Below are 21,495 nucleotides of genomic sequence, written 5' to 3' on the forward strand. Positions count from 1 at the left end.
GAAAAAATAAATTATAGTAATTTATTGAAAAATTTTTAATTTCAAACTGTAAAAATAAAAGACTGGCATAAAAAAGCTTTTTTTTTAAACATGCAATATGCAACTACACTTGACATCCCTGTAGAGGAAATGACCGATTGAGAACAAGAGAACTTGCAGATTTTTTATCCGGCGCCAGTCCAGGATTGTAGACGTGCACCCTCGGTGTGTGAAATTTGGGAAACCTTTTTCAGCACACCATGTCGCTTATCTCTTCTCTTAAAATTTTTTCTCCTTCGTCGTTGAATACCACGCAAAATGCTTTATCAGTCGTCTCATCGAGAGCTAAGTATAAATGTGGATTTTCTATTGAAATTCTTTTTATAACATTATTAATCCGGTTACCGAATTTGACCTTGAACGACGGGTTTGATCTTCAGCGACTTACCGCTTCCTTTTATAATTACAGCTCATGGTGGTCTCACGTCGAAATGGGCCCCCCTGACCCAATCTTGGGAGTAACTGAGGCATTTAAGAGGGACACAAATCCCAAGAAAATGAACTTGGGTGTAGGAGCTTACCGTGATGATAATGGCAAGCCATTTATCTTGCCCGCTGTGAAGATGGTTAGAATTGTTTGCTATTCTCTACGATTTGATGGTTTGCTAATCGCTGTTTGATTTAGGCTGAAGCTGAAATTGCCAAGAAAAATATGGATAAAGAGTACTCACCTATTTCTGGTAGTCCAGAATTCTGCAAGGCAACCATCAACCTTGCTCTTGGAGAGGACAATGAGTGGACTAAAAATGGCTTAGTAAGTTCCTATTTATAAATTTAAGAAGCAATAGAATATTATTTTAAAAATTCTGATTACAGAATGCTACAGTGCAAGGAATTTCTGGAACTGGCTTCACTACGTATTGGCACAGCTTTCTTGTCTGCTTTCTTTCCCGGTGGCAAAGACCTTTATATGCCAACACCTACTTGGGGAAACCACGTTCCTCTGGCTAAGCATGCCGGTCTAGGAGTCAAACAGTACCGATACTATGATCCTAAAACCTGTGGTTTTGATTTCCATGGAGCTCTACAAGATATTCGCTGTAAGTTTCAATATGGTTTTTTTATTTAACTTTTATTTTATATTTAACTTTATCCCTCTAACCGAGTCAAAGTGAATAATCGCTTTCTTTCGCGCAGAAAATTCCCGAACGCTCCATGATTCTTTTGCATGCCTGTGCACATAATCCTACAGGAGTTGACCCAAAACCAGAGCAGTGGGCTGAAATGTCCAAAGTCATTAAGGAGAAGAAACTATTTCCTTTCTTCGACATGGCTTACCAGGGATTCGCATCTGGTAAATAACTTTTTTTTTTAAGTGATACTTTCAGACTTACCTGACGCAATTTTTCTCCTGGTAGGTGATATTGACAAAGATGCTGCCCCTGTAAGAATGTTCTTGAAGGATGGTCACCAAATCGCCCTCTCCCAGTCGTACGCCAAGAACATGGGCTTGTATGGTGAACGTGCTGGAGCATTCTCCCTTATCTGCAGTAGCAAGGAAGAAGCAGCTGCCACCATGTCCCAGTTAAAGATCATCATTCGTCCCATGTATTCTAATCCACCCGTCACTGGTGCCCGAATCGCCACAGAAATCCTCACCAACCCATCCCTACGCTCCCAATGGTTGAAAGATGTGAAGGGTATGGCTGATCGCATCATTTCAATGCGCCAACTTCTACGTTCCAATTTGGCCAAGGAAGGTTCTTCACGAGACTGGGCGCATATTACCGATCAAATCGGTATGTTCTGCTTCACAGGAATGACTCCGCCCCAGGTAGGTTCTAACAACTTTCAGTTCACCATACCTGATTAAGCCTTGATCTAATTTATTTGAAAACTAAGGTGGAGAAACTGACCAAGGACTTCAGTGTATACCTTACCAAGGATGGGCGCATTTCTGTTGCTGGAATCACTTCCAAGAACGTGGAGTATCTGGCTCATGCCATCCACCAAGTGACAAAGTAAACCCATGAACTCGAAAATCCATCCCGTCCCCAATCGCTGATATTTCTAGAAGAGGTTAAATGCACCTTTATCGGCTAGCTATAGTCAACTGACGGATCACCACGCGAAATGAAACCTTCAAGCCCTCTTTCCCTATCCTTTGTTTATTTCCCGTCTGATTCCTCCAGTTATTTTCTCCCTTATGGTTATGGTAGTCTTCAAGCTTTAGCAGTCGGAGAAGATGATCGCCACTGGATTGGAACGACGTACAATAGCTTTACATTTGTACAAAACCTGGCCGTGAAAAATAGATGGTGATAGTCTTTATGGTTGACCTCCAACTAAATTATCTCTATTCATCTTTTATTTTTTCTTTGATTGTACTTTGAGACATAGGTAGTGTTAAGGCGACATGGATAGATAACTTAACTGTGTAAACGAGTATTGTTGCAATGAGGATTAGCTTCCATTTGTAAGCCTACGCCGTTGTGGACTGCAGTCGCCGACTACGTGATTTGTGACGGCGATTAGCATCTTCTAACTCTGTCCGTCTTGAGCCTGTTCCGAAAATGGGTGAATTTGAGGTAAATTAGTATACTGATAGATACAGCTATTTGAAACCCACTGGTGTGGCGTGTCGAAGCGCGATGAGTGAACCTCGATGACGATGGAACAGATGGTTTGGTTGTTGGAATAGCATTTCGCACTGACGGAACCGACGAGCAACTCGTTGATCGAGTCTGCTGGCTTCTAGTCGGTTGTGATCGTTCCAATGCGCCCCAATCAAACTCTTCTTGTTCACCGTGTTTCCATCTAAAAAAATACGTTGGGTTTTACATGTAATTCCGAGCTAGTAGGGGAATTCAAATACCTGTTGCGACAGGATTTGACGATAAGAGTAATTATAGCTGCTGTTCCAGCTGTTATCCATGCGATAAGCAACCAGAGGAGAACACCATCGACGCATAGCACGACTGGACTAGATGTGTTGTTACTGTCGGCCAGTGTGATGATCGGTGCTGTGCGATTGATACTATTGTGCGCTATAGGTCCACCTCCTTGTCGTCGAGTAGAATTACGCGTGTGAGCTTCGAATAGATTCGCGGGAGTTGATCCAGTTGGATAGAAGGCAGCGATCGGCAGTTTCGACATGATTATCCGTTGACATGCGAGCGTCAGTTAACACTTTTCTTAACGATCAAAACATTGATTTCGCCGACTAAACACTTTCCAATGGGAAACACGCACACAGCAAAAACACGACCCAACCAATTCTAAGCAAAGACGGAACAGAACTGGAGGCCCGTACGGTCTCCACTTGGCATTCAACCGTTCCTGCATCAGCAGGGAGTCTATGCGAATGTGAAGGCAGGAGATTTTGGGAAAGAAAAATGCGTTTTTCTTTCTTAACAGCCTGTCCCGCAAGATCGTTCTGGGCGCCAGCTGCTAATAGCCGAACATATGCAATACATACTAACTTGTGTTTTGTGCTGGAAATAGTAACAATCATCATAAGCACTTTTGTTGTTGCAGCATCGTCTTTCAGTCCTCACCGGAGGCCATTTGAAACAGTCAAAACCGCTATGGTTCAACGCAGCAACAATCCTCTTTGTTTTATTCTTTTTTTAACGCGTGAACGACGAATTTACCGAGTGAGAAAAGATGTTGCTTTTTCATCTTTCAACAGCTTCCCGGCTGTGTCTTTAGCGTGTTTGAAAAGACTTTCCCAGTTGGTGTCGGCTTTTAAAAAGTATTCATTTCCGAGTTGGATGAAATGAGCTGTTGGACTTTTACGAAAAGTAAAACTTTCTTTTTTCGTAGACGTGCAATAAAGTTTTCGCAGTCCAAGCAACATCCGTGGCTCTTTTGAATTCCTGTAAAACATTTAAATGTTTGATTGCTAATATCATCCAACGTGCGATAAATTCATCGGCTATTAAACAGCTTTATGTCCTCCGAGTTCCAGCGGATGTAAAGTTGGTTGACCGAGAGATGATTTACCGCATCGAAATCGTTGAATTGAGGAAAAGACAAATCGCAATTTAGATTTTTAAATCGATTTGTGTTGTTGTAATCGACCCGTTTACAAATAAACATACAGTTTATTGAACTGCGAAAACAATCTGGGTTTTGGGTGGTAATGTAAAGAGTGACATGGGCGAAACGGAATTTTCAAGTGGAAAATGCAAGGATCATTTTAATATCGGTTGATTTTTTTTTAACGTGATGTTTGAACTGAACACAGTCTTTGAAATTATTGGCCGCGCAGAAAAGGATGTTTAACTCGATTGCGATTCTTGCGTAATCGATTTCCTTTCAATTTGGCGTTAATCATGTGTTTGGCGAAGCACGACGCTGCGATCCGGTCACATTCGCAAGTCATGTCTGCACACCTGTCGCCTGTCCTGACTGTAAAGACATAACAAAAAAGAGAGATGATAACATTGGACGTGTAAGTGCGATAATGTTTCTAAACACCAGAACACTTTGCAGCAAAATGTATACGTAAACCTGTCCTTTTGTTACGGTATCGTGATTAAGACTTGGAAACACCGTTACGGATTTTGATTAAACAAATCGTCGAACAGAGTTCTTAAAATTGTAGAAACCACAAAATTTTGGCTTGGTGGGATGGCGGTTTAGATGGATGACCTGTCGTCATTTCAGTGTGTAATCATCTCTTTCTCATGTACGAAGGCCTCTTTGATTCGAGTTTCTATTTGAGAAATACAGTTCCGGAAGAACTGCATTCTACGCCGGAAAACAGATTTGAGACAAATGTGAATTCGCACTGTCGGTCGCTATAGACGTCTTTAAATCGCGAGCTGGACGTTAACTCTACGAACCGTAGTCGTCACTGGGATTGTTGCTTTGCACCGTTCGGTTTACGATGACGTCAGAAATATTTGAATCCACCGCGCGCTTTGCATTATCCAGGAAATATTATCCACCTGCTGCTAGATTTTTGTTTTTCTCTCTTTCTTTAGCTACAAGTTGAATTGACGCCAGATGGCGCCTTGTTTGAGCAGCACTTGCATATCAAATTATATGTACGCTTTCCCTCCGGCTCCGATTGCCGAGTCGAAAGGTGAACGGTCGGAAGAAGAGGTTGCTGATGAAACAGCCAACACTCTTTTGGGTGTAAGATGGGCCATCAACCAACATATGCAAATGATTCGTTCTCAGCTTTGAATAGCAAGGAAAAGAAAACGGGATTGAACTTCAAGAAGAAGGGAAACGAAGTTTTTTAACACTTTTCGGAAAAAACCGTGACGAGATTTGAGTTCCTGGCGAAAGTATGCGGGTTTACGTGAGCCTCTTTCTTACTTTTTTTTTCTTATTCCTATTTTCTCAAGAATAAACTTTGCTGTTTCTTCCTTTTCTTCCCCTCGTTGTCACATGCAGATACTCTGGAAATACCTGAGCCACTTTCTTTAAATTTTCTCTTTTCTTATGCCAACCGCTGCTCTTCCGGCCGATGAAAAACACTGATTTGGCACAATATCTCTTTTGGAAAGCCACAAAAGTTGTTCTAGTGTTCTCCCATAATTCAAACATTCCAATACTTACGGCAATAAGCTTGTTTTCGATCCTCGACCCATCGCCAAGCGTAATGAACGGTGTAGGGTTTCTGGAAGATCACCTTGCACGGCAATTCTTCTACATCGCCGTAACACTGATCGTGTGTCATGCTACATTTAGATTTAGAATTATTGAAATGTCAGAAACGAACTGTGTATGCAAATTACCAGCATTGATCAATACTGTCCAGGGCGGGACCCATTCCGCCCGATCCGCACCTATAATTTTGAACGCAAAAACATTTTTTAAATGAATGCCATCTAGTAGTCAGTATGTTAAATTGAGCTGTCGTGAGTGAACTAGAATTTTTAACTGAAAGCTGGATTGAAACGAATGGCCATGAGAAGTCAATTACTTGGAATGGGAACGAAAGGAAATGCCATGACGAAATGCGATGCGTTTAGAAACTATGATTGAATTCCTTACCAATTGCCGTAATACAAAAGACGTAAAGGACTGGCTCGAGTGTAAAGGATCACCTTGAAAGATCCAGGAAAAACAAATTGAAACAGAAAAAAGTTCTTGTTAGTACTAGAATGGAAAGTTTGTCATTTATCAAATGTTATCAATTTCTTTTTGTCAGTCGTACAATGAATCAATATCCTTGAAACTTTTGTTGTTGTAAAAGTACGATTAAAACTTTTTTCTTTTTAAATGAAGGTCACATGAAAAATCTTTACCATGCCACCGAATTGAGGAATGCTGCGTCTCTCCACCTGTCAAAAAACATCAACATGTTATCATCTGTCGATTGTGTGGTAGCATTGAGAGACACACAATAATAGCACACACACACACCACAACCGGTCCAACGAGTTTGCTTCTCATCGGCCGAAAAGGTAACAAATAATGGTAGAAAAGAGTTGAAAGATATCCACTAATCACCAACAAGAGTCATGTTTGCCTTGTGTACGACACAGCCGAAGGCACACCGCTATGTTTCCTTAATTTTATTTTCCTCTTCTTTTTTTCCCCCTATAGAATTTTCGTGGAAGTGCTGGGACCGAAATGACATCAGAATTAGACCAAGACCAGAGAAGATTCTTATTCTTAAAATATCTAAATAAACCAAAGGCCAATGGAATTCCAAATTCCTTTCCGTTCTGCGTGAAACGAACGTATCTCTCACATTCGTTTTTGTCCTGAAATTTAAAACATTCATGGACAATAACGAACTTGTTCCGTCAAGAAGGTGAGTGAGTCACGTATAAAAGAATGATAGCCTTCACTTTTTCCATACAAAATTCCAGGAAAATATATTTGAAGAAGATTCCATTTCCCCATATACGTGTATTCTGTACACGACATGCATTCATTGGAAAAAAAGGGAAGAAAGAAATAGAAGAAAAGGTGAAACTCCGAAGTAAAGAAATCGTGAGAAATTAATGCGACATTATTTAATAGTTTCAAATGAGATTTTTAGAATTTCCGTTTTTGCTAGTGTACCATTGGTAATTCGTTCATAATCATCTCGCCATTTCGAATGACGAAAGGAGTTCGTGTTTGGACGACTTCGATCGTTGCGGAAGTTTCTTCCGCTTCGCCATCAACCAGCTGATTTCTCCTTCTCTGTCGCTGAAGATTTTCTCGCAGCAATTCGGCCAATTCGGCTGTCCGATCGGATGATGGAACACTGACAGCCGTCGAAATGGGCCGTTGGGCGGATGGAATTAAATGAGACTGACGTCGTGGATTATGGCGACTTATCCCTGGTGACGGATGAGCCGACGCCGTTCTAGATCGGGAAAATAAGGCTCTAGCTTCCGGCTCGGATGTGCTCCGTAAAACTCGAAGATGGATATGAGAATCAGCGAACCGTGACCACGACTGGCCAGCAGTCAGGTTATTATTTTCATCCCTCAATTCGTATTCTTCCTTTTTGTCTTCGAAATCACGACCCTCCGACCCGTCCCCATCGGCTGGATTCTCTTCCGGCTTGGCCAAATAAGATAAAATGACGGAGAGGAAAGCTTGTCGCTGAACCTGCAGCGATTCGGCGGCGACCAGCGCCAACGGTGATGATGCCTCTGTTGTTGTGCTGAAATTGCCGCGTTGTTTCGCCGTTATCGTACTGTTATTGTTTCTTCTTCCGGATTCCGAGGAGCCTCCATCCGCCATCAGCACTGCACGAGTAACCCAAAATCATAGTTTTTTGTTTCTCCCCTCTTTTCAATCGATTGGCTAAAGAAAGAAGCAAATGAAAAAAAAAAATCAGAACTCACCTAAAATCACGGCTATTAACCGTTTCTTTATCCACGGACATTTGAACTTCATGACGATTGAATGCTGGCGCCGTTGTAAACAGTTCACTGGTAATAATATTTTACTATCGTTTTGTTTGGTGATGGATTGCTGTAATTCTTTTTTAGAGCTGCTGGAGCGGCAGAAATCGACCACCAGTCACAACGGCGATCTGATGGCGTCTCTTTTCGAAATAAGAAATCCAAAAGAGAGAGAGAGAAACAATAACGAACGAAACGTCCAATAGAAGGAAAAGCAGCGCTTCTCTACCGGTCCGTGAACTAAAAAAAAACTGGATAAAAGGGGATAAAAAAAAACCCCGGAGACAGCCAGGGAGAAAGTGAAACCGACTATACTTGGTCAACGCGGATTGATCACACACACACACACACCTACGACGACGTCACTTACTAGCAACAGCAATGAATTCAGCAACTGAACAACCACAAAAAAGAGAAGTTTATTTTCTTTTTCTGTTCCGTATTTGTTGTTTTTGTTTTGGTTATTATTGGTTATGAAGGCGTAAGTGATAGCTATCGGATCGTAACGAAAAAGGGAGATTTTTCTCTGGCCCGTTCGCGCAGGTACATTTCGATTGGCGTGCGGACAAAGTACATGCAGGAAATATCGGTAACTAGGTGGATGCGCTTGGAGGGATAACTCCGATATCTCGGTCAAGATGTCACTCGTTCCTTATACATGCGCTATCCAGTTCAATTCTATTGTTTTTGATTTATTTAAGACTTGCCCGAATTTGATCGATTGCCAACTACGTTCACAAGAAACAAAACAGAGCCTTTGAAAGAACTTTCTCGACAATTGTAAAAACATTTACCGCGTGCGTACCAGTTTTCTGTAAAGAATTCGTAGGTTTTTGCTTAAATTTTCACTTTTCAAAATAAAAAAAAAAAAATGGATAACTTTTGTTGTTGTCCCGTCGCATATTTATGCAGCGATAACAACAAACTTTCTCTAACAACCAGCAACCTCGTCTCCCCTTTCTCATCCGATTTCTCCGAGCTGACTTTTCTTCTTTTTACTTCCCATGCTCATAGCAGTCGCTCTCTGTTGCGTATTTAATAAATACACAAGAGAGAGAGGAGATCGTCCGGGTGCGCATTGGCAAATTTCCTGTTTCTCTTTCAAATGCAGGGATTGAAAAGAAGGATCTAATGGTCGCCAATTGAAAAAAAAAATCATCGAGTCAACTTAAAATCGAAAAAACCTACTTTCCCTTTTTTGTCGGCTAATGGAGACGAAACATGGAATCTAAAATATTTGTTTTATTCGTATCTTGTACAGCAATTGCCCCAATGGCTAAACGTGATTATTTTTGGTTTTTTTTTTTCAGGGCATCAACCACAAGACGTTTTCACAGGCTGGTTGCTAATGATTAAAGGCTTTGCAATTGAGAAACTCCTAAAGAAAAGCCTGGAGATATAGAAAAACAGTAAATTAAAGGTGCGGCACGCCATTCATCCGAATTGAGGATAGCAAAGGAATGTGTGTTTGAACATCAATAAGCACCATCGGGAAACCCACCAGGTGCGAGAAAGATTCACACAACCGCGATTTGCATTAAACCATCTGTCGGAATCAATTTCAACTACACGACAGTTGAAAACAAGTGATAAAAATTACATTTACGCTCGGTCGATTTCGAATCATCAAACGTTTTTCATTTGATTCTTTTTTGTTATTTAAATTTTATTTCTTTGTTAAGGGCATTACACTGTATGATAGAACAACAGGATACGGCAGCTTAACTATACACGCAGAGCTGTGGAGCATTAATCTTTCTTCTTTTATTGTTTGAAGGGCGTCATGACTAATGCTTTTGTTTCGGCTCTTTATGTCGCTTTTCCACCATGACGTGCTGCGGCCATTTGTTCAGTTCGGTTAAACATTCATTTTTCTTCTTCCCTTTATTTGTGTGCTTTGTTTGCTTTAAACGCGCCACACTCGTTTGGATGGATATCCCCCACAGTGATAGATCTTTACGTCAAAGACGGATCAACCTTTTGGCCCGGGAAAAGAGAACTTGGAATATATTTATTTTCCTTTAAAGTGCTGCTGGGGTCTTTGATGAGGCTTTAGCTGCTAGCTAGGTAGCTAGTTTTTCGTTTTTAAAGGCAGCATTATTTTGGCATCAGGCCCGTAACCGTATGAGCTCTCCCTCTTCCTCTTTGCACCAACTTATTTCAGTCCACCTCTTGAACTCGACTCTTTTTGTCACGCGTGAGCCATTAGAGAGGAGGAAATCTTGTGGGAGGAAGAAACAGACGGCAGTAGTTGAAACCATGCAACAAGATCACGTTGGTTAAATTCTGCGGTCGTGTTGTTGTCGTTTTTGAATTGAAAATCTACCAACGTTCTTGGGTAAGAGGCTTTGGACCGAAACATTGTGTGGTATGTTTAGTTATTGTTTTTCATTTCAGTCCTTTGTTTAGAATATTTTCGTCATTATTTTACATACTTAGTTGATTCTTATGATTTCTGTTCTGTCTCCTCGCTGTGCCAAGACACGAAGTTCGATTTGTTATCAGTAGGTGGCACGCTAGACGCACACAGTTTGACATTTCTTGTCTGGGAAATAGAAAAAAATTTTCTCATTCTCCTTCAGGCTTGCGTTGGGCTCTCTGTGTGTTGCCTGACTGCTGCTGAATGGTGTAAAGGAAAAGGGGAGAAAAAGAGAATAGTACTCGAAGAAGAAGAAAAAAGGTGGGCTAGATGCCTTGTTCTTCTGGCCGGGTGTAAATGCTGTGCTGTGCTGTCATGTAAAAAAGAAAAGCCCTGCGGATTGGAAACTCGACCGTTTGCAATCAGAGTCTTCGTCTTTCGAACTGTGTGTGTTGTGAGCTCAGAGTGTCCGGCAGCTACGTAATTAGACGCTCGAGAGTTCTTCTAGTGGCAAAGAGATTGGTGGTGGCAAAGCAAAAAAAAAAAAAAGGTGTTCTCTCATTCGTTCGTTCGATCGTGCCAGACGACACAAACAGTGTGAACGGCGTGGATATGACATTGATTTTGTGGTGGAAATAATCAGAGAATGACGAAGGCCACAGATCAAGTTGACTAACGCCGAAGGTATATTTAATGTGTTGACATCAAATTGTTTTGTTTATGTGTGTTTATCTTTTCTCGATCACAGTTTTTTTTTTTAAGTTGCACCCTGGGTCTACCACCTCTCAGTTAAAAAAGTGGGCTATATCTACAGTTCAGCGTTCCCTTACAAATCAGTGCAATGAACTCTTTTTGATTTCAGTGTCCTCACTTTGGCTGTCTGCATGTGAGTGTGTATGGCATCATCTTTTCATTGTCAGCTAGAAGGGGGGGTCGTTTATTCCTTTGCTGGAGTGCAATCAATAACAACCCAACCCTAACATTGCCCATGATGTGTCATACAAGTTGACGAAAAGTGTCACAGTAGGTAGGGATTTGTGTATAATGGTGAAATCACTTTTCCACATGATATCATCACCTTACTTAGCAAAGTGATTTTTATCTACTGCGACCCACCCCAAGTCTGTGGAAATAATTCAATGGGGTGTGGTGGTGTGAACTTGAGCTATGCATAGCCTTTTTTTTCTTATCTGATTACTGTTCAGCCAAAGTAATCCATGTACATTCCACCCTGTTTTAACGATTCGTGATCCTCGTCCATTTTGTCTTTATGGCAAGTCGACATCGGCTTATCGATCCATTACTCGTAGCTTCAAATCTGGCCACATTGTGTCCGGACATACGAAATGTACCATGTCGTTCGGCGGAAGGGGATTTGCTTAAAAACACGGGAGGTACCTATAGGATGGAGAGACCCTATTCCAATCTGCCACATTAACCGCCACCCACCGGTTCAGCAACCACACACACACTACCTCCCCTTCTTTTAATTTTATATATAAATAACGGGCAGTGGGGCTTTGGCCCGGATTCGTCCGTGCGCGGTGGAACTTCCGGCTGACTAGAAAAACTTGCAACAGAAGTTTAGCTTTTTTTTTTTAATGTTTCTTTTGTGAAAAAAAAAGAACAACCAAACTACTACGTCACCGGACAAAACAACCTTTCCCTATTCTCCAGCACGACTACGCCTCACATGGCTTGCACATGTTGGTCGTGTTCATTTGGGGGCATCCTTATTCTCTTTGTGCCCTGTCCATTTCTGCTGTTCTGTTTTGTTCTTATTTCTTATCCATTTACTGAACACAGCGCCAAATGAAAAAATATGTACTCTGTGTGTAAGGAAACCGCATAGTTTAAAGCCTTCCTCCCATGTCCGTCCTTTAGGCTATTGTGTGTATCCAATGGTTGAAAAAAAGAAGACTGTCCAGTTTTTTTGTTTTGTTTTTTGGTGTGCCTTGTTCTTATTTTCGTCTTGTGTGATGTGAAAAACAATTAACATTTTTTTTTTTTTTCAGTTTAAAAACAACAGGTTGAGAATTATAAATTTTTCTTTTCTGTTTCTGTCGAATAGAAAAAATTGCAACATTGGAACGGGAGACAGAAGCCATACAGGCAAAGCCAACGGCTGGGACAAATTAACTTCACAGTAAAAAAAAGGAGGAGGAGGAGGAGTAGAAGCTCAAAGCAAAGATGTCATCGTCCGTTCGGGCCGAGTTCATGAGCCGGCCCGGTCGCCACGTTAACGCTCCCACCATGCAACCACAACACGGTCAACATCGTGATAAGGTGAAGAGTTTAAATCGATTTTGTTTTTTTCACACTTTCATTTTTTTTCTCTCGATATTCTAGTGGAAACATAACAAATTATGAAAAATTCGAATTTTAAGCGATAGGGGAAGTGTCATTGACGTCACATAGAGTCTGCGAAACAGAGGGTAGTAGAAATCGAATCATACGGGTGGCTCCTTCTTTTCAATGTCGGCAAACTTTTTCCTTGATGTTATTCATCAGATAACAAATGTCCCTTGTAAAAGGCAGGAAACTATATATATATATATATTTTTACACGCTCAGCTGCTGTGATTGGCTCATTGTTTACGCGCAGGCCATTTTTTCCTTCTTACTCACAGACGCAGTTTTTTTTTTTTAAATGTTTTCTTTTCCCATTTGATTCTACAACGGCGGCGTCCTGACCTCAAAACCGTAACGCTTGACTTGAGTCAACGGACGATGGTTGCCTGGTGGCGGTGTCGTCGTCAGGCGTCGCGGTCCACTTCGCATTATAAAGAAACGCCTCGTTGAATTCAAGGGAGAAAGAAAAATAAAAATTCTATTTTTTTTTTTTCTATTTTTAAGATTGCACATAAAAAAATAGACAGGAAGCAAATGGAACGTTAAGAACTACGTGCAAGGGGGAGGAGATTTCGATTCAGTCCATTAGTTTATTCCTTCCTGCAAATGTAAATGTTTTTTTTTCCCCAAATGCAACTGATAGAAACCAAGAGAATCGATCCATTCTATTTCTAGTCTTGTCGCAGCCAAGTCAAAAGCATTTCGTCCATTATTGACACATTTTTTTAGGATAAAAACAAAACAATAAGAGGCTTGTCTGGAAGAGATTAAAGGGATAGGTGGGGGTAGGAGTATGGGACGCTATGAAATCAACAGTCGACCATTGGTTCCGCCGACGAGATGGTGCTCGTGGTTCGTGTCTTTGTTTCAATCGCCATCCGAGTCCAGCAGTCTCGGCCAGTTACCTCCTCCCAACAGTTTCTATAGCGTCCAGCTCGTCAGTTGTTGCCACAGTGCTGCCGAACAGTCGACGGTACACACGCACAGTGTTGTTTGGTTTCACTTAAAGTTTCAATTGGATTTTTGTTTGTGTTATCTGCGCGTGGAATAACTCGTGCCCTTCTGGATTGTTGTGTAACGATAAGATAGCAATCGTGACGCAACGACATAGCAAAATTCCAATTCTAAATCACATACCAGCTGTTTGAGCTATTAAAACAAAACATTTGTTATTGGCTACTTACTGCACGTAGCGGTGACAGGCCTCCATTTACCGTACGTTGCCATAATCTTTGGTGGAATTCCACATTCTTTCTATGCAGTTATTGTTTATTTTTTTTTTTTGGAGGTACAACAACAATGGGGGGTTGTGTGTGAAATGCGTATAGTTTGACTTTGGTTCGATCGTAATTAGTGTACGTGAATGGTTTCGTTTCATTGATTTCAGGGCCGGCCGCTTAGTCAGCACTCTAACGGTGAAGACGGACAACAATCTTCCACGGCCAAGAGTGTTGTCGGAGCCAAAGTCTCGCAGCTTGCCCATCTCTTTCAGAGCCGTTCCAAAGAAGACGTTGCAGCTGCGAACGCTGCTGCGGTTCCTCCAGTGTCTCCCACCTCTTCCGTCCCCGTTGCCGCTCCACCGACTGCAGTCAGCCGCACGAAACCGTCCAGCCGCAGCGAAACCGACAAGGAAACTGCTCATCAAGACGTAAATAAATTTCGGCTCGCAATGACGACGACGAAACATTATGTGACTTGTTTTTGCAACATTTTTCAGGGTCCCATTCTTGGACCAACTGTCGTGCGGACAGAAAGCCAATTGGCGAGGTTTAACACCGCCAGAGCTTTGTTCGAAAAGCTGGGCTTTGAAGACAAGAAAGACCCTTCCAAAGGGGTGACGGTCGAAAAGAGTCACAGCGGACGGTCGAGCCGTGTGGGCAGTGAGAGTTCGAGACATTCTCATTATTCATCGCGTTCGCCATCTCCTTTAGCTACGGAACGGCACCAATCGGCTCCGGGGATCCGTTCAGGACGGTCGCCATCGCCCAATAACGCGCCCGTGTCCGATCGCAATCGAGGAAGTTCGGTGGATGCGTTGCGCTCCGCTCGGACGGAACGGAAACCCACCAACGGGCACGAACCAAAAATGGAAACCGTTCAAGTCCAAGTGGTGAACAAATTAAATCCACCCGCCAGCAAGCCCGAACCGCCCGCCAAGACGGACAAAACTCGAATCTCTAGCAAAGAGCTGATTGAGAAACAGAAGAATTGGATTCAGCATTTCAAAGGCAGTTCGAAACCGACGGCTCAGCTTCAAACCAAGACGGCCCTTAACCCGGAGGCTATCAACCGGATCAACAGCGAAAAGAAAGGGCCGCCTTCCACAAACGTATCCATCAATAATGAGAAAGAAACGTGGGCCAAAGAGCGGACGGGATTGTTGTCCGGATGGATGGCATCGCCATCTGTTGCAGTCTCTCCTCCAGCCAATAAAGAGTCCAGCAAAGAGAGCTCTTACTTCCTATCGGCCCGTCAACGCTTTGAGGCGCAAACGAAGCTGACGGAACGAGTGACGACAACGACCACTACCTCCAACCGGATCGACCAGTCGGCTGACAACCTCAACGAATCGTTTGAAACCCGGAGTAACGTTAGCAGTAGTTCCGTCCGCACTGAACTCAATGAGACGGCCAGTCTCAATAAATCGTTTCGCTCCGCGTCCAGCGAAACATCCGTCCACTGCCAGCTGGAAAAGGAGGATTCCGGTATGAAAAATGGCAGCGATTTGCTCAGCACAGACAGCGGCATTGTGGTCCTACCCGTGGAAAAAGTTCCAGCGATAAATGAGACGCTGATCGAAGAAGCGCTGGACCGAATCGACTGTGAGAAGCCCGTCTCTCCTCCGGCTGCGACTCCAGCTGAGCAAGTTTCTCAGCCGGAGAGGACGGTGTCGCTCAACAACAGTCTCCAGGAAAACGAGGAGGTGTTCTACGATAATTCGGTGACCAGCGCTCGTTTCGACGAGTGGCAACTACGTACACCTACACAACTGGACGACTCGCCCGTCTTCAAAAGCGCTGCCTTGGATTTCGATGCTCTCGTTTCAGATGGCGACGAGGCCAAACAACTCGAACCCGACGACGAAGAACTCTTCCGCACAAGTTCCGAAATGTCGGAAACGGACCTGTCGCCATTGAGCAGCCCTCCGCCGGAATTCTGTAAAGAGGAAGTTAGTCCAGCACCTCCTAGTACGTATATCTTGTGACATGCAGTCAATTCAGTCTGACGTACATTTTTGTTTTCTGAAATTACAGTCGTCATGCAGACGGACACTGTCGAAGATGATTTCGAAGAGGCAGCACGTGATGCGAGGCCGACAGTTGAAGGTGGCCGTTACGTCCTCCAGCTGGAAGGTTTTTCCGACATGCTGGAATCATCTGACGACGCTGCCATTGATAGTCTTGAGCCGGAATTGATAGAAATCGATACGAGCCACGATCAGTCGCATCCGGAATTGGAAGAAAGTCAACCGACAGAACTGACTGTTGTTCAACAGCTTCCGTCTGATGAGCCGGATGAGACATTCGAAGATGGAGAGAATGACGAGTTCTACCTCCGCCGGCCTGAATTCCGGGTCGACGTTGAATCGTCGGATGTCGATTCCGATGAACTGCTAATGACATCCGAAGAGGCTGACAGTCTTTTGAGTTCCAGGTAAAAAGGGAAAGCGGTGCTAAGTGCTAAGAGTTTTGTTGTTGTTTGCCTTTTGCTGGCAATCAGCCGAATCTTTTTTTGAGTTCCTTTTCTATTTGCAACCTTTTATTTTTTGGCATTAGTTTTTTTTTTTTTCTCCACAAGTTGTCGTCGTTTTTTTTTATCTTTTAACCTACTTTTTGTTTTTATTGTGTTTTTCCTGTCGCGACCGTCCTTCCCTACACACTGCTGCACGTTATTTCTGTACTGGAACTATGGGCTTCTGCATGACGTCGCCACGCTTCCCCCCTCTTAATTTGTTTTGTTTTGTTTTTTCCGAATCCTTATTTATTCGTTTATATTTTGACTTCATTAAAACTTGGCATCTGACAGGATTTTGGAGAAACGTGTCAAGTGAGTTGTTGTTCCAGGGTTTTTATTTTGTTATATTTCGGTTCTTAAAAGAAAAAGAAATTTGTTTTGAAAAAATTCTTTATCAATGTGACTCACGTGTTGCGGGGCTCTTGTTTGCATTCCACTTTAGATCGGGCCAGACGGCGACCAACGCCCATGAAGGCGAGTCCATCTCCTTAGAGCCGGACAGTCTGGAACCGGCGCCGCTTAGCGCCGCTAGCAGCCGATTGTCCAATCCTCAGAATATGGGCAATGCCAAGAGCAAATCATCGCCAACGTTAGAGGACATTGAAGAAGTTTCGGTGAACAACGTGACTGTTGTTGTGTCCAGTGCCTCCATTTTGGATCAACTGGGCGAAGACGTGCCCTGGGCAGACGACGAATCGTGGCAAGTCCAGTCCGAGCCCGAAACGGGACAAGATGAAACGGACAAAGCGGTTCCTGTTGACGATTCGACGATAGAGACACCTTACGTCGATGAAGACGGTGTTCATTATCTCCAAGACGGACATTATTGGCTGGAAATGCCCGGTTTACCACCAGCTGAAGAGCCTTCAGTTCCTCTCATCGTTGCCAACGGTGAAACTGAGCCCAGACCTCGCAATATTCGCGTTCGTTTCACTACCGATCCTATCCGAGGTGCGTATTATCTGTGAATCATTTTGGAACGCATCCAAAATCCACGACATTTTGTTCTATTTTCGTCCGTGTTTTGTTTTGTTTTTGTTTTTGACGCAACAGTCTACAGCACATTTTCCGTCAACGATTACGACCGACGCAACGAAGATGTTGATCCTGTTGCCGCATCGGCCGAATACGAGCTGGAAAAAAGGGTGGAAAAAATGGACGTTTTCCCCGTGGAACTGATTAAAGGACCCGAAGGTTTAGGTCTCAGCATTATCGGAATGGGCGTAGGAGCTGATGCTGGATTAGAGAAGCTGGGCATCTTTGTCAAGACAATCACAGAGGGCGGAGCAGCTGCCCGTGATGGCCTCATCCAGGTTAACGACCAAATCATTCAGGTAGACGGGCAATCGCTCGTTGGCGTAACGCAAGCCTACGCCGCTTCCGTCCTACGAAATACTTCCGGCCTAGTCCAGTTTCTCATTGGACGGGAAAACGACCCACAAAACAGCGAAGTGGCCCAACTTATCCGCCAATCTGTCCAGGTGAACGTGAATCTGTTTTTGAATCCTTACATTTTTAAAACTTTGATGTCAAAGGCTGACCGTGAACGGGAAGATCGTCGTCGAGCCATGGAAGCGGAATTGACGCGCCATTTTATGAATAACGTGGCGGAAGAGCCGGATATGAGCTCTGGCGCTGTGCCACCTCCTTACGTCAGTGCTCCGCCTTCGTACCACAGCAGCAATAGTGCTCCAGCCTCTCTCGCTTCCAGCCATCCCGCTCCAGCCTTACCAGATGTCCCAGCTGTTTCAGCCAATTCAATTCCTGCTGTTCTCAATGCGCAGGAGGAAAGCGTCCAGGCTCTTCAGCAAAAGCTCAAAGAGGTTCAAAATGTTCAATTTATTTGATTTGTCCCTCATCATTCGCACACGGCCACTAAGAAAAAATTCAAAGTCTTTTCTGAAACTCTTTCTAAATATTGCAATGCCAATCGCGCAGGCCGTGACCCGTTCCGTCAAAGCGGAGAGTGAACTGCTCAGTTTGAAAAAGCGGGTAAGAAAAAAACACGGTTAAACGGAATGCAAAGACGAAACACCGCTAGCAACCAATAGAAATTTTTCATTTGTTTTAAGCTTTTGGTTTGCCCCTCTAATTAGACACGCGACGTTCTGTCCATGTAATGACGACGTTGGAAAAAGACATTGAACGGCATGATCTTAATAAGCCCAGACGTTTTACCTGTCAGTTTGCGCGATGCAGATTGTTTTAAAGGTTTTTATTTTCTTGATCCAGCTGACAGAATTAGAGGCCAATAGTCGCCACCAGGAGGCCGAGACCAACAGTAACGTACGAGAATACGAGCGAGCCTTAACTGGTGTCCAGCAGGAAGTCACTGCCTACCAATCCGTCCTGGCCCAAACTCAGGTAGAATTTTGTTTTGTTTGTAATCTTGTTAAATGAAAGACGTCAATTGTCCATTCGCAGAGTCAATACAGCTCGTTGGAGGAGAAATACAATAAAGCCAAACAGATGATTAAGGGGATGCAAGAGCGCGAGCGAGAAGTGCTGTTGAAAGTGCGACACCGTGAGGCCGGTTTCCACACGCTTTTACAGGCCCTGCAACATCGTATGCAGCTACTGGAACTTCATTTGGTTGAAGCTCAGAGAGCTGCTGGTTTGCCGGTCTCCATCCCACCTCCTCCACCCAATCTGGGCGGTTTCCTGTCAGTCGGATTTGTCGACTCGTCTCTCGGCGATGTCACAGATCTGGGTGCCGTTCTCGACGGAAGTCAGGTCGATTCCTCGCTGGCCATGGAACTCAAAGAAGAGCTGGACAGGGTATGTTTGTTTTGAAGTGTCGCTAGTTCCATGGAGTTAAATTTTCTTATGTTGATCATTAGGTAATTCCACCACACGAGCCGCTGGACACGTCAGCCGCACGTGGCCGGGCCGAGCTTGCCTCTCGTGGTGGCATGGCGTTACGCCAATCTCCGTCTCAAGGACTCATTCGTCGATCTGGCGGCGTTGGAGGAGGTGCTAGTATGTCGTCGACATCCTCATTAGAGCACAGTTTCATTGAAGAATCCTCACGACTGGAAGTTGATTCGATGACTGAATCAACTGGCCATGACCGTTCTCAAGAGTCGATCCAGTTCCATGAAGCTTTTTTGCCTCCAACTCGTCCGCCACGACCAGCGCGGGCCGAACAGTTGGGACGAGCCGAGCCCAGCAGCAAGTCTATTCAAGTAGTTCGCAACAGCAATATTACCAACAACAGCAACAACAAGAAACGACGCAACAGCAAATTCAACAACAACAGCTATTACAGTTTCAGCAACAGCAGCAAATGCAACAGCAACAGATCCAGCAACAGCAAATGCAACAACAGCAAATCCAGCAACAACAAATGCAACAACAACGTCACTACCATCATACGGCGACAGTTTCTTCCGGCAAGGCCGAAGAGCTCCACCAGTCCACAACGACGTATTACCAGCACGAGCATCAGCATTTCGCTACCACCAATACCAGCACAACTGCCAGCAGCGGTTACGCCAATGTCCAGCAACACTCTCAGCCGCCACGCTCGTTGCCTCAACAAAACGTCAACGAGCAATTGAAACAGCTGCTGGCCGAACGGGAATTCTTGCGAGAGCATTCCAACGCTAATTCGGGCGGAGCGGAACCGGCTGTTCCGAGCCGACTCCAGCCGGCCACATCGTCCAACCGCAGCATGGGCAGATCAGCTGCGACCGAACAAAGACCTGCCCCGCCACCCCATCAACCCAATGTCTTTTATCCAGTCGGTTCAGGTCAAGACGGACGACCCGCCCTCGATCCTCAAATGAGAGGCTCCATGCGTTCCAACCCGGTTAGCGCTGCCGTCACACCAGATGGCGCAGCAGTCGTGCGGAGTAACAGCGCCAGTGGCATGACGGACTCGTTGACTTCATCGATCGTCTCCATTTCATCCAATTCGTCGTCTCACACGCCCTTCCATCAATCACCCGTTTCCGAGTGGAACGTCGAACATGTCGGCAATTGGCTCCGGTCTATTGGTATGTTAGATTAAACGGCACAATCGCATCGATTGCTGATTGCACGTTTGCTTTTATTCTAGGATTAGAGACGTACACTGTCCATTTCGCGGCCAACGGAGTGCGAGGAGAAGAACTGTTGACGATGGAATCGCCTCGGATTAAGTTACTGGTACCGCAAGCTGCCGAAAGAGCCCGACTCAAGCACCGTCTCAAGGAGCTACGAGCAGCTGCTGATAAAGATAAACGTAATCGCGAACGTGAGCGAAAGGAAAGAGAAAAGCTTCAACGCAAAGCTGAAAAATTGGCCGAAAAAGCGTCAAGGAAAAAGTAACAATTGGCAAACGACCAAAACGAAATAACAGGAACGAGGAGGGACATTTTAACTGCATTCCACAGCTGAATACTTAAAATTGGGGCAGCTGCCAGTATTTAATTTTTTTTTTTTTGCTTTAACTCTTTCGTCTTCTTTTTTTTTTTCAACAATTTGAACGTGAATCTTTGTTATGTTTTTCGTTTCTTTAAATGATGTATGTAGTGGAATGAATCAAATGTTCAAATGCTAGCGAGATTATTGCCATGATCTCCGCCTACCTACTTTACTAGATCGGTGTGTGTGTGTGTACTCCACCCACCTTATCACGTGCAAATAATTTGTATAGTGTCTCTGTTTTTCTTGCTCTACTTCATTTTCTCTCTTTGTTGTGCTTCTTGTCTCATCTCTCTCTCTCTCTCTATTTGTGAATGCTGAACGTGTGTGACATTTAACCACATACGGACTTGTACGAAAGACAATTCTTTCATCTATAATCCGTGACTCGTTCAAGATCAAAACCCGGATGAGTTTTCATTTTGAATTCGAAATTTATTTCGCTTTTGTTTTTTCAGCCCTTTTTGTATTATTGACATTGTAGCTGCTGTTTTGTTGTGTGTGTGTATCGATGATTGCAATTCTCTGCTCTCTGTACCCTCATACCAATCTCTCTCTTCTTGTGTCTCTCTTCAACTCTTAAAAATGGAGAAAAAAAAAAAATTGTACAATTGGCATTCAGTGACGTTGTAATAAATGAAAAGGGTATTTTATCCAGGTAGTCGTTCATTTACATGCAAAAAGCTTAACAGTTTTTGTTTGTGTATACAGGAGTTAACCAGCAGCCGCGTGTGTTCTGCGCATCAATCACGCTGGCAAGTATACCAAACAAATTCTTTCGACAAGTAGCTACTT

The 21,495-nt window shown here is 43.7% G+C and overlaps 4 protein-coding genes and 1 long non-coding RNA gene across 5 annotated transcripts; 2 read left to right on the plus strand and 3 right to left on the minus strand.

The window, feature by feature from the left end:
* The first annotated feature begins 150 nt into the window (after positions 1-150).
* LOC116921541 (aspartate aminotransferase, mitochondrial) lies at positions 151-10,890 on the plus strand. The gene is given in 15 exon segments (XM_045172546.1): positions 151-328; positions 449-605; positions 665-793; positions 856-888; positions 890-1,077; positions 1,176-1,333; positions 1,398-1,813; positions 1,882-2,297; positions 2,380-2,567; positions 6,226-6,404; positions 6,547-6,757; positions 6,816-6,939; positions 7,007-7,877; positions 7,935-10,215; positions 10,329-10,890. Coding segments are annotated over 8 exon segments (1,293 nt in total). The 5' UTR covers positions 151-239; the 3' UTR covers positions 2,005-2,297; positions 2,380-2,567; positions 6,226-6,404; positions 6,547-6,757; positions 6,816-6,939; positions 7,007-7,877; positions 7,935-10,215; positions 10,329-10,890.
* LOC116921545 lies at positions 2,330-3,465 on the minus strand. The gene is made up of 3 exons (XM_032927878.2): positions 2,855-3,465; positions 2,609-2,796; positions 2,330-2,541 (listed from the first exon to the last, which is right to left on the minus strand). Exons 1-3 carry the CDS (start codon positions 3,133-3,135, stop codon positions 2,462-2,464), a joined length of 549 nt encoding a protein of 182 aa, XP_032783769.2. The 5' UTR covers positions 3,136-3,465; the 3' UTR covers positions 2,330-2,461.
* Positions 4,025-7,924, minus strand: LOC116921544. The gene is made up of 7 exons (XM_032927877.2): positions 7,788-7,924; positions 7,012-7,688; positions 6,246-6,281; positions 5,992-6,044; positions 5,733-5,783; positions 5,554-5,675; positions 4,025-4,392 (listed from the first exon to the last, which is right to left on the minus strand). Exons 1-7 carry the CDS (start codon positions 7,837-7,839, stop codon positions 4,238-4,240), a joined length of 1,146 nt encoding a protein of 381 aa, XP_032783768.2. The 5' UTR covers positions 7,840-7,924; the 3' UTR covers positions 4,025-4,237.
* Positions 10,047-21,353, plus strand: LOC116921537. Its single transcript, XM_032927866.2, is given in 15 exon segments — positions 10,047-10,185; positions 12,278-12,492; positions 13,946-14,206; positions 14,276-15,746; positions 15,813-16,212; positions 16,585-16,605; positions 16,736-17,244; positions 17,347-17,774; positions 17,829-18,116; positions 18,232-18,285; positions 18,526-18,657; positions 18,718-19,071; positions 19,134-19,392; positions 19,395-20,291; positions 20,354-21,353. Coding segments are annotated over 14 exon segments (5,421 nt in total). The 5' UTR covers positions 10,047-10,185; positions 12,278-12,396; the 3' UTR covers positions 20,605-21,353.
* On the minus strand, positions 13,209-13,947 carry LOC116921547. Its single transcript, XR_004393394.2, has 2 exons — positions 13,743-13,947; positions 13,209-13,682 (listed from the first exon to the last, which is right to left on the minus strand). It is a non-coding gene; the product is annotated as an uncharacterized LOC116921547 (long non-coding RNA).
* Positions 21,354-21,495: the final 142 nt, after the last annotated feature.

This window comes from Daphnia magna, linkage group LG4, assembly GCF_020631705.1.
Source record: "Daphnia magna isolate NIES linkage group LG4, ASM2063170v1.1, whole genome shotgun sequence".
Classification (NCBI taxonomy): domain Eukaryota; kingdom Metazoa; phylum Arthropoda; class Branchiopoda; order Diplostraca; family Daphniidae; genus Daphnia; species Daphnia magna.